General features: G+C 41.1%; 3 protein-coding genes across 3 annotated transcripts in view; all 3 read left to right on the plus strand.

Moving 5' to 3' along the window:
- The window catches only part of LOC106090330 (octopamine receptor beta-2R), a 578,458-nt gene that overhangs the window by 465,052 nt on the left and 100,848 nt on the right, over positions 1 to 12,558 (plus strand). The window lies entirely within an intron of this gene.
- Positions 1,404 to 10,602, plus strand: LOC131995248 (uncharacterized). Its single transcript, XM_059363601.1, has 2 exons — positions 1,404 to 2,680; positions 8,829 to 10,602. Exon 2 carries the CDS (start codon positions 8,831 to 8,833, stop codon positions 9,752 to 9,754), a length of 924 nt encoding a protein of 307 aa, XP_059219584.1. The 5' UTR covers positions 1,404 to 2,680; positions 8,829 to 8,830; the 3' UTR covers positions 9,755 to 10,602.
- LOC131994662 (uncharacterized) lies at positions 4,748 to 8,773 on the plus strand. Its single transcript, XM_059361448.1, has one exon. It carries the CDS (start codon positions 4,748 to 4,750, stop codon positions 8,771 to 8,773), a length of 4,026 nt encoding a protein of 1,341 aa, XP_059217431.1.

A 12,558-nucleotide genomic window follows, 5' to 3' on the forward strand; every position in this document is an offset into this window, starting at 1 on the left:
TAAATCAAAAAATGAAAATTGCTACAATTTCTATGCTCGTCTCTATTTTTTTTTTTCATTTGCATACAGGGTGTTGCACATTGTATTGGACTTTATAATGGCCCTAGCAAAAAAAAAATTAAGCCATAAATTTTAGACATGTCAGTATAATGATAAAATGGTTATTTCTATTAATAAATACAATTCTGGCGAGATTTATTGCTATTTAAAAATTGAAATATGCTCTCACTTAAATAGCAGCTGCTTAACATGCGAAATGATTTTGGTTTTTTCTTTTCAAATGGGTTTTTTGTTTAGCCTTTTTCAATTGCCTTTGTGAATTTTGCACTCTATGAAGAAAAGGATACTAAGAGTTTACGAAATATGGGTAATAAAAATATATGCTCAAATGTTGCCTGTTACTCCAAACACTTGGATACCCTTTTGCCAAATTGGCATCCACTTTTAAATGACTATAGCAGGTCAGATAGCAAACACTTAACATATGGAGATGAGCCGCATAAAAAGGTAAATTATGAAAAATGGAACAACAACTATGCTAAGTATGGTTCAAATCCATAACCTGATATAGCACATATACAAGTAACTTTTTCAGCGAAATCAGTTTGGAAATCTAATTTTTATGGGATTAAGAACCCAAGCTTAGAAGATCTGTCTATATGACAGCTATATCTGTTTAGCCTGATCGGATTTATCTTTGGGTCGGATGTCATATCAGTCTATATGACAGCTATATCTAGATATCGTCCGATCTTTACAATATCTGGGTCAGATGGCAGGAGGCTTAAACCAACTCTCTGAATCATATTTCAGTGAAATCGGGTAATAATTAAAGTATCAGACCCTTAATCGGCATATCGGTCTATATAAAAGCTTTATCTAAATATAGTCCGATCTGAACCATCTTCAAGTCGGATGTCGGGAGGCTTAAATTAACCCCCTGTTTCAAATTTCAGCGAAATCACGTAATAAATAAAGCTTTTGTGGGCTTCAGACCTTTTATCGGCCGATCGGTCTATATGGCAGCTATATCTAAATATAGTACGATCTAAACCCAATTTAGGTAGGATATCGACAGGCAAAAAACAACTCACTGTTATAAATTTCAGCAAAATTGGGTAATAAATAAAGCTTTTATGGGCTTCAGACCTTTTATCGAGAGATCGGTCTATATGGCAGCTATATCCAAATATAGTCCGATCTGAACCATATTTTGGTCGGATATCGAGAGGCTAAAAATAACTCAAATTTCAGCGAAATCGGATAATAAATAATGCTTTTATGGGCTTCAGACCCTTTATCGGCCGATCGGTCTATATAGCAGCTACATCCAAATATCGTCCGATTTCGCTTGTTAAGGGACTTAACCTGCGTGCATCAAAAAGACTTATATGTTGTTCATGGTTGTGCTATTTTTTTTATCATAGCTGCTGTGCTAGCTAAACGCAACAGGTATGTGCCTAGCGGTCTGTCATGTAAAACACACACGCACTCATACCAACGTGCGTATATGCAGTCGCTGGGTACATACTTGTTTGTTGTTATTCAGCCAAACAAATGTTCATCGCCAACCACTGGCAGATGATATTCTTTTCTTTTTGGTAATTATTCGAAGTCAAGCTTAACTCCCGTACGCATATAAACCCCCGCGACCAAGAAAAAAAAAAAAAAGAACAACAAAAAGAACCTGTGAGCAAGGAAAAAGAAAGAAAAAGTGAAATTAAATTGTACACAGCAAAGAAATTAAGAACTGTTTGAAATGTGAAATTGTTTAAAAATACTTACCATCTAGAAAATAAACATACTTACCTATATTGTGAACCCTAAATACCTACCTTGAAATTAAAACAAAACAAAAACAAGAAGAATACTTACCTAAGGAAATTAGTGAAATAAAAATTGCAAGAAACACAAGAAAAATTATAAAATTACTAACTACTTATTATCTACACTGTTAAAATTTACCTACATATATTTTCTTAAAACCTAATTATTGCACAAAGTGTTTAAACTAATTTATACTGCACTTACCTTAATTTATATTGCACTTGCCTCGTTTTATATTGCACTTACCTAATTAAGCTTATACTACATTGTAAATATTGCACAGTGGAACAAAAAAAAATACAAACCTGTGAAAATAAACAAATTGAATTGAAACAAAAAAAGCAATCTAGTCTTGTGGAAAAAAAAAGGCAAAACCAAAGTTCGTAAAGAAACATTTTGGTCCATTCGGAGCCGAATTTGTGAAAAAAAAAGTGTGGTTATTTCAAAAAAATTTTTAAATTAAGTGGCCATTTCGAAAAGTGTGATTTTGGTGGTTCACAGACATTAGTTGTGTTACATCCCTTTGTGAAAAGCTAAAATACATTGGAAAAAGTAAAAAATTTTATTTTTTGTTTAAAAAAAAAAAAATAATAATAATAGAAAATAATCAAAATTGTACAAGAGACATTGTGAGCGTGCTGCAAGATCAATTAATCTACACAACAACAAAACAAAAGCTCGGTTCGGGGTCGCGTTACATAACAAGAGATTGATCCAGAAATCTTAAATCCGTTACGAGCATTCCAGCAATTCAGCCATAAGGTTTTGAGCGGACGGACATTGGAAGGCCGGCGTCTACAGACACACACACACACGTATACCTCTACACATACACTCAAACCTTACCTTCAAAGTGAGTACCCATTTACATGCGTATATAAAAGCACGACACAAGGAGAGAATACCAGGTGCCGCACTTCTTGACTCTCATTGTAATTATGTGGCAAAAAAATACTCGAGACCTGTGCATGACCCTGTATACTTACCTTTTGCGTGCTATAGACTAGTTCATGCGATAAATGCTTTGATGCCCAATGGAGTGAGTTTAGTGACCCGCCATTTTTTGACTCATATGAATTTTGTGACACACATATGCAAAGCGATCCACTGACCCTATATACGTTTGAAGAAGGGGACTCGACGGCCATTTTTGATTTTCAAAAAATTTATTAAGGAATTTCGGAAATATTTACGTCCATTTTGAATTTAATGTGAAAAGTGACCTAAATCGATTGGGTAAAAAAAGAAAAAATTGTCCCAACATTTTACAAATCGACAGAGATATTATCTGCTTTCTTGAAGACTGTCTATTGGGGCGCAAATACCACGTCCCTCGTATTGCAATTCGCCACGATTTATTGAAAGTGGGTTTCTGTTCGCCTTTCTCTGAAGCACTGAATTGATTGACCCGCTGCCTTGAGAGGAAATTTATTTGTTCTTCCATTATCATTAATCCGCCTCCACAGACGAACGAAGACTGTGCCATTTAGTTTGGGAATCCGCTTTGATAGTCGGCATCGGACCCTTCAAGGAAAATTGAGTTTTTTTGAATTTAGGTCCTGAACCGAGACAATTAAATAGTGTTTTGCTTGACCCTTCTCTGAAATTTTCTCGAATTGGAAAATTTTAGTAGCAAGGAATTTTTGGCAAAATGGAGAAAGCTATACGTGATAGATTTGCAAATAGCGTCAATGACTTGGTGGATTTCGACAGCACATTCGCCGCAGCGAGATCCGAGGATAATGTTCATAGCCTGGAGGCTCTAAGAGTGGAGCTGGATTCGCTTTGGAACAACGTTAAAAAATCATACTTAGAATGCCGCGATCATGTTGCAGCGGAGGGCGAAACACCCATGGATAGAAACAAGCTTCGATCTCATTACAAAGACGCTAGGGAAAGCTATATGCGAGTCATAGGTTCATTGAACGCGGATATTAATGCATTTAAAGAACAGGCGATCCAGGAGAAGGCAGAAAGAGAGTCGATACAGCAAGTAAGATCCGAGGAAAGGGATTTTATGCCAGTCTCTAGACTCCCCCCGTGTGATACAGACACTTTCAAGGGAGGATATACAGCTTGGCCAACATTCAGGGACCTTTTCACTGCAATTTATATTAGGAATCCAAGGCTAAGCAACGTTGAAAAACTTTTTCATTTGACACAAAAGACCGCAGGAGAGGCGAGGGAGATGATAAGCCACGTTCCTTTGACAAATGATGGATTTTTATTAGCTTGGTCCAATTTAACTGACAGATATGAGAATAAAAGAATGCAGGTCAACGAACAGCTAAAGATTCTTTTTAATCTGCCAAATGTTACGGTAGAATGTTCTCAGTCAGTTCAGAAGCTGCAGCGCACTGTTAATAGCTGTATACAAACTCTTGAAATACTTTGCGTGGATGTTACAAAATGGGACCCGATCTTGATCTACTTATGTTCGGCAAGGTTACCTAGACAATTTCTAGAGGAGTTTGAGAATTCGTTAAATGATTGCAAGACTCTTCCAACATGGGCGGAATTTGACAGATTTCTGACCCATAAGTTTAAGACCCTCGAGTCTGTAAGCAATATTAAACCAAGTTTTAGTAAGCCAAGTCACAATAAGCAGGACCAGAACAAAAAGTTTTTCAACAGCTTTCACACGAACATTTCACAAAAGACCCACAGTTCTGGTGCTAAGAATGATGCTAATGCAAGACAGCCTCCGGCAAAACCTACCCAAACGGCTCAAAGTTGCCAGATTTGTAAAGCAACGCATTTCATTCGGGATTGTCCGAAGTTTATTGAGAAAAATATCAATGATAGGATTCACATCGTGAAGGTTTCACACTTATGCTACAATTGCCTTTCATCTAATCACGGGGTAAAAGACTGCAAGAGCAAATTTTCATGTAGAGAATGCAACTTGAAGCATCACACAATGCTACACAAGGGAACGGAAACCCAAGCTAGTAGCCAAGACCCAGCCAGAGATGTAGCGCGACCCAGTACTAGTGCTACCGCTCTTACGACAATTATACAGTCCACTCCTGACACAAGACAAAGTAACATCACCACCCTGACCCTTCGGGATAAGCAAATTAGTGAGCGTCATCCTAGGGAAACTTTGCTATTTACTGCCGTAGTGCAGATAGAATCTAGAGGACAACTATTCGATGCCAGAGCTATTATTGACTCTGGATCGCAGTCCACCTTTATAACAGATAAACTAAAGAACAAATTGAGTCTTCCAACTAAGCGAAACTTGGTACACGTCACGGGGCTTAGCCAGATGGTAGCCGAAACTTCGAACAAAGCTTGTCTCTTTACTTTGCGTTCAAGCTTAGACCCTCGATTTGAGTTGGAGGTTTGGGCGCCTGTCTTGAAGGCCCTTCCTTCTAATTTACCACCACAAAACTTAGACCTAGCACAACTTCGGGATGTTGCCAACCTTGATTTGGCAGATCCAAAATTCTATATTAGCCAACCGGTTGACCTTCTAATAGGAATGGACATAGGACCCCTTATTTTTGACATTGGATCTCCTATGAAATCAGTCGGCACACTTTTGGCACAGAACACAGTTTTTGGATGGATCGTTGGTGGACCCATAGCACAACGAACTACAGGGGGTAACCGAGTTTCTCTGCACAACACAATATCGATAGAGAAAATACTTACACGTTTTTGGGAGGTGGAGGAGACCCCCAAAAAGATTTTGAGGTCTGAAGAGGACATGGTTTGTGAACAAAACTTTAAGACAACCACTCGCCGAAACCAAAATGGAAGATACGTTGTGACCCTACCGTTTAAAAATTGCGAAGAACTAGGAAGTTCTAGAAACATCGCTTTAGCACAATTTTATCGAATGGAAAGGAAGCTGCAGGCAACGCCTGAAATAAAGGAACAATATGATAAAACTATTCTGGAATATCTGGAACTTGGACACATGAGGAGATTATCGGCCGAGGAGGTAACTAAGACTCCCAATTACTATTTGCCGCATCATGCTGTCATCAAGCCAGATCGACTCACAACGAAACTTAGAGTGGTTTTCAATGCGTCAAGTCCTTCTTCGAACAAAAGAAGCCTCAACGACAACCTGTTTGCTGGACCCATTCTTCAACAAGACCTTGTGTTACAAATTTTGAAGTGGAGATTCTTCAAATACGTATTCAATGCGGACGTAACGAAGATGTACCGGCAAATTCTCCTAGACCCTAATCAGACACAATTCCAAAGAATACTTTTTAGAAAATCTCCAAAGGACCAAGTCGAGGATTTTGAGCTCTTGACAGTCACGTTTGGAGTAAATTGCGCACCATTCCTTGCAATCCGAACACTTCTTCAACTTGCGGAAGACGTGGCGGACACATACCCCTTAGCATCAAAGATCATTCAAGAGAATCTGTATGTTGATGATGTTCTGGTCGGGGCTCACACAATTGAAGAAGCCATCCGATCTCGTAAAGAGTTAATCTCAGCCTTTGACTCGGCTGGATTTCAACTCATGAAATGGACAGCAAATGATCACAAAGTCATTCAAGACTTACCTGCCGATCAATTGCTGCCAGTAAATTGGCTTGAGCTCTCGGAGGACTCTTCAACCAAAACCCTTGGTATTCGGTGGAATATTTCTGGGGATTATTTCACATTCACACCACCATCATTAGAAGTCAGACCAACGTACACAAAAAGAGAGGTCTTATCATCCATTGCCAAATTGTTTGACCCTTGTGGTTGGTTGGCCCCAGTTATTGTAATCGCCAAGCTAGTCATGCAGCAAGTATGGCTTGACAAAATAGACTGGGATGACACGCTCAAAGCAATAGCATTAATAAACTGGCAAACCTTTGTAAAAAACTGTGGGGAAATTGAATCAGTAAAAGTTCCAAGATGGATTCAGTTTGTGCCTTCGTGTCAAGTTGAAGTTCACGGGTTTTGTGATGCGTCTGAGAGTGCGTACGGAGCAGCTCTTTACATAAGAGTGGAACATGAAGACCACAAGACAGAAACATATTTGCTCGCTGCTAAGACTCGTGTAGCCCCCATAAAGAAAATCTCGCTACCAAGGCTTGAGTTATGCGGGGCTGTTTTATTATCAAAGCTTGCGTCGTCAATTATAGCTAAGCTTCAAATTTCTAACTTCACAACTTACTACTGGACTGACTCAACAATTGTTCTAGCATGGCTCAAGAAACCACCTTGTGCTTGGAGCACATTTGTGGGAAATCGCGTCTCGGAGATATTGGAAAACGTCGGGGTTGAAAATTGGCTGCATATTGACTCCGAAAGTAACCCTGCGGATGTTGCCAGTCGAGGGTGCTCACCATCTGACTTGAAAGGTCATCATTTGTGGTGGCACGGACCCCTATGGTTAAAACTTCCGAAAGACAGGTGGCCAACGTACGAAGTTTTTAGTGACACGAGTTTAGAAGCGAAAGCAGTTAAAGTTTTTGCTACTACAACCTTTGAAGACCCTCTCGAAAGATTCTCTTCTTTGTCTCGAGCATATCGAGTTTTGTGTTATGTTTTAAGATTTTGGCGAAACACTAGCGCAGGTCGATCGCATCTTAGAATCTCGTCTGGGAAGATTACCGCTGAAGAAATACAAGACGTAAAGCAACGACTCTTAGTTATGACTCAGAAACAGTACTTTGCTTCCGAATACCACAATTTAGAACAGAAAACTAAATTGTCGCCCAGCAGTAGCCTTTTGTCATTGAACCCATTTTTAGACTCGAAAGGGGTTATGCGGTCCAATGGGCGTCTAGTCCAATCACCGGCACTGTCATACAATGAAAGGCATCCCATTCTCTTGCCATATGATGCAAGAATGACTCAACTTCTTGTCGAGTTTGCACACAAAATAACACTTCATGGAGGCAACCAGCTCATGACACGATTATTGCGATCAGAATTTTGGATATTTCGGTTAAAACCCCTTGTTAAGAAAGTTATACACAACTGCAAGACCTGTATTTTGTATAAAAAGCACTTGCAATCACAAATAATGGCGTCCCTTCCACCTGAGCGCACTTCACTCTCGAGACCCTTTACCAATACCGGGGTTGACTTTGCAGGACCCTTTAATATTAAAAACTATTCAGGTCGTGCTTGTCTGATTACCAAAGGGTACGTCTGTATCTTTGTTTGTTTTGCGACAAAAGCCATACACTTGGAGGCAACAACCGATCTTTCTACACAATCTTTTTTAGCGGCGTTTTCGCGTTTTATTGCTCGTAGAGGTTGTCCGGCCTGTATCTACTCCGATAATGGGAAAAACTTTGTGGGCGCCTCTGAATTACTTAAAAAGGATCGTCTAGAGTTCTTAAAGACTCTACAAAACCAAACGCTGCAGCAGAATGTTTATCAAAATCTAGTTTGGAAATTTATTCCTCCTGGTGCCCCTCACATGGGCGGCCTGTGGGAAGCGGGTGTCAAGTCTTTTAAATCCCACTTGCGCAAGTTTATTCCGAAAATGAACTTTACGTTCGAGGAATTGTCCACAATTTTGACTCGAATAGAGGCTTGCTTAAATTCCAGACCGCTGAGTCCAGCCAACGACGACCCCAATGACTTCTCGCCTTTGACTCCAGGCCACTTTCTTATTGGTACACCACTTCTGACCCCAGCGGAGCCTGATGTTTCAGATCAGGATGTCTCTTTTGCTAATAGGTGGAAAAGACTCAAAATAGTATCTCAATACTTTTGCCAACGATGGAAGTCGGAGTATTTGAAAGAATTGCACCGCAGATCCAAATGGAAATATCAGCAGGAAAATCTCGCAAAGGATGATTTAGTTGTAATCAGAGACGATAGGTTCCCTCCTACGGAATGGACAATGGGTCGCATTGAAAGGGCCTATCATGGTACAGATCAAAATATAAGAGTAGTAGATGTTAGAACGTCAAACGGAATAGTCACTAGACCCATTACTAAAATTGTCAAATTGTTTTCCGCATGACTAGTCGGGTACTCACGAACCTTAGAACACGGTACTCACAAGACTTTTCTTACAGGAATGGCGGCCTACTTACCCCGTGGAGATTGGCAAGAGGAGGAGGAAAGACCTCGCGAAAACAATCGTGGCGCACGACACAATGAAAGACGTGATGGCAATCGCCAGGAAAGAGGACATCCTGGAGCGGACCGGGACTTGCAACGTGGGCGTGGTCGTCCAAGTACATGGCAGTATTCATGTGGTCTTTGCCAAGATGACCACGCTCTTAACTCATGCCAGCGCTTTCGAGACAAAACCCCGTACCAACGGTACGAAACAGTGGAAAGGAGAGGCTATTGTAGAAATTGCCTGGCAAGAAGTCACCTAGCGCCAGACTGTACAAGCCTCACAGGGTGCCGCCGTTGTCATGATCGTCATCACACCCTACTCCATGGGGCCCCTCAACTCGAAGAGGCACCCCTCAATATAGACGTGCCTGTGACACCGCCCCGCTTCTTATGGGACATTGTTTTTGTGCCGACGGCCATTATACGCATAACCGGTGAAGACGTCGACAGTTGGGCTTCTGTGCGAGTCCTGGTAAGCCAGTCCTCTATAATGTCCAGAATCGCGTATGCGACGTTCCGCCGGCTTGGTCTTCGAACGTTTTTGTACCAAGGTAAACGATTTGCTAGCTTTAAAATTATGTCTCGCCAACCCACTAGCACTTGGGCGTTAAAGGTCAACGCGCTCATCACGGACGAGCTGCCAAGACAACCCTATTCCGACCCTCTTCTTCACGACCCGACCCGTGATTTAACTGATAGCTCACTAGCTGACCCGGACCCGAGAAGCAATGTTCCTATCGATCTAGAGCTTGGTGCAGATACATACTCTGCAATACATAGAGAAGGTCGCATATTTACCGGACTTGGTGACGTCAACGCCTATAGGACGGTACTGGGATACATCATATCCGGCCCTATTCGGAATCTAAATCAATAAGGCTTCCATCGTCATACTTACTTAGCCCTTAAAATCTTGGAATGTAACACTTGGTCATGGGGGGCGGAATGTTCATGGTTGTGCTATTTTTTTTATCATAGCTGCTGTGCTAGCTAAACGCAACAGGTATGTGCCTAGCGGTCTGTCATGTAAAACACACACGCACTCATACCAACGTGCGTATATGCAGTCGCTGGGTACATACTTGTTTGTTGTTATTCAGCCAAACAAATGTTCATCGCCAACCACTGGCAGATGATATTCTTTTCTTTTTGGTAATTATTCGAAGTCAAGCTTAACTCCCGTACGCATATAAACCCCCGCGACCAAGAAAAAAAAAAAAAAGAACAACAAAAAGAACCTGTGAGCAAGGAAAAAGAAAGAAAAAGTGAAATTAAATTGTACACAGCAAAGAAATTAAGAACTGTTTGAAATGTGAAATTGTTTAAAAATACTTACCATCTAGAAAATAAACATACTTACCTATATTGTGAACCCTAAATACCTACCTTGAAATTAAAACAAAACAAAAACAAGAAGAATACTTACCTAAGGAAATTAGTGAAATAAAAATTGCAAGAAACACAAGAAAAATTATAAAATTACTAACTACTTATTATCTACACTGTTAAAATTTACCTACATATATTTTCTTAAAACCTAATTATTGCACAAAGTGTTTAAACTAATTTATACTGCACTTACCTTAATTTATATTGCACTTGCCTCGTTTTATATTGCACTTACCTAATTAAGCTTATACTACATTGTAAATATTGCACAGTGGAACAAAAAAAAAATACAAACCTGTGAAAATAAACAAATTGAATTGAAACAAAAAAAGCAATCTAGTCTTGTGGAAAAAAAAAGGCAAAACCAAAGTTCGTAAAGAAACATATGTGCCAAATTTCAGCTCAATATCTCAATTTTTGAAGGCCTTAGAGTAATTACAACAGTCGGACGGATAGACGGACAGACAAATGGAAATCGTTAAATTGTCGTAGAATTTATGACGACCCGAAATATATATACCTTGTTGGGTCGGAAATTGATATTTCGATGTGTTGCAAACGGAATGACTAAATATATATACCCCCTATCCTAAGGTGGTGGGTCTAATATCTTATAGTGGTGGGTATGAAAACGCGCCAAGTTCGGCCGGGCCGAATCCTGTATACCCTCCACCCTGGATCGCCTTTGTCAAGCTGTGGCCCATTTGCAATCCCCAACGACTTACATCAATATTAAGTATCTGTGCGAAATTCCAAGCGGCTAGCTTTACGCGTTTGTCCGATGATTTCGACAAACGGACGGACGGACATGGCTAGATCGACTCAGTATGTCGAGACGCTCAAGATTGTATATACTTTATGGGGACCTAAATCAAATCTGGAGGTGTTACAAACGGAATGACTACATAAGAATACCCCATCCTATGGTAGTGGGTATAAAAAAGATAATGGGAGGTCATAAAAAGAAATCCCCTTAGGTTTTTTATGTGCCAGGATACGAATGGTGTCCTCTAGAGCCTCAAGAAGTATATTTGGGAGATTGGTTTTTATGGAAGCTATATCAGGTTAAATACCGATTGGAGTCAAACTTAGTACATCTGGTACTAGGAAAAGTCAATGTGCGAAATTTCAACCAAATCGTATGAGAGTTGCGGCATCTAGCGGCTTAAGGAGTATATTGGGAGATCGGTTTAAATGGGAGCTATATCAGGAGTGGAAACATACTTGTTCCATCAATTGGAGGTCATGGGAAAAGTCGTTGTGCAAAATGTCAGCCAAATCGGATAAGAGTTGCGCCCTCTAAAGGCTCACGAAATATATTTGGAAGACCGGTTTACATGGGAGCTATATCATAACGTGGACCGATTTGGACCATTTCAGGCGCTTAGCTAGCCTAGCGAACAGACAGTCGGACGGACGGATGGACAGACGGATGGAAAGACGGATGGACAGACGGATGGACTGACGGACAGACAGACGGACGGACAGATAGACGGACGGACAGACGAACGGAATATATCTTTATACTTTATGGGGTCTAAGTGTTACAAACGGAATATCGAAATAAGTATAACCCCGTCCTATGAGAGACTGCCGGACAGACGGACAGACAGACGGACAGACAGACGGAGAGACAGACGGACAGACAGACGGACAGACAGACGGACCGACAGATGGACGAACAGACAAACGGACGGACAGATGGACGGACGGACGGAAAGACGGACAGATGGACAGATGGAAGGACAGACGGACAAACGGACGGACGGACAGACAGACGGACAGATGGACGGACAGATTGACGGACATATGGACGGACAGACAGACGGGCAGACAGACAGACGGACAGACAGACGGACGGACATATGGACGGACAGACAGACGGACAGACAGACGGACAGACAGAAGGACAGACAGACGGACAGACAGACGGACAGACAGACGGACAGACAGACGGACAGACAGACGGACAGACAGACGGACAGACAGACGGACAGACAGACGGACAGACAGACGGACAGACAGACGGACAGACAGACGGACAGACAGAAGGACAGACAGACGGATGGTCGGACGGACAAACGTAGAATCGGACGGACGGATGGAAAAACGGAGAGACGGATGGACAGACTGATGGACTGACGAAAGAACAGGCGGACGGACATGGTCAGATCGATTTAGAATGTCATGACTATCAAGAATATATGTACTTTATTGGGTCTCATACGCATATTTCGAGGCGTTACAAAGAGAATGACGAAATTAGTATACCCCAATCCTATGGTGGAGGGT

This window comes from Stomoxys calcitrans, chromosome 2, assembly GCF_963082655.1.
Source record: "Stomoxys calcitrans chromosome 2, idStoCalc2.1, whole genome shotgun sequence".
Classification (NCBI taxonomy): domain Eukaryota; kingdom Metazoa; phylum Arthropoda; class Insecta; order Diptera; family Muscidae; genus Stomoxys; species Stomoxys calcitrans.

Coding starts and splice junctions, on each gene's coding strand:
- LOC131994662 (XM_059361448.1), top strand. CDS start 4,748: ATGCTACACAAGGGAACGGAAACCCAAGCTAGTAGCCAAGACCCAGCC.
- LOC131995248 (XM_059363601.1), top strand. CDS start 8,831: ATGGCGGCCTACTTACCCCGTGGAGATTGGCAAGAGGAGGAGGAAAGA.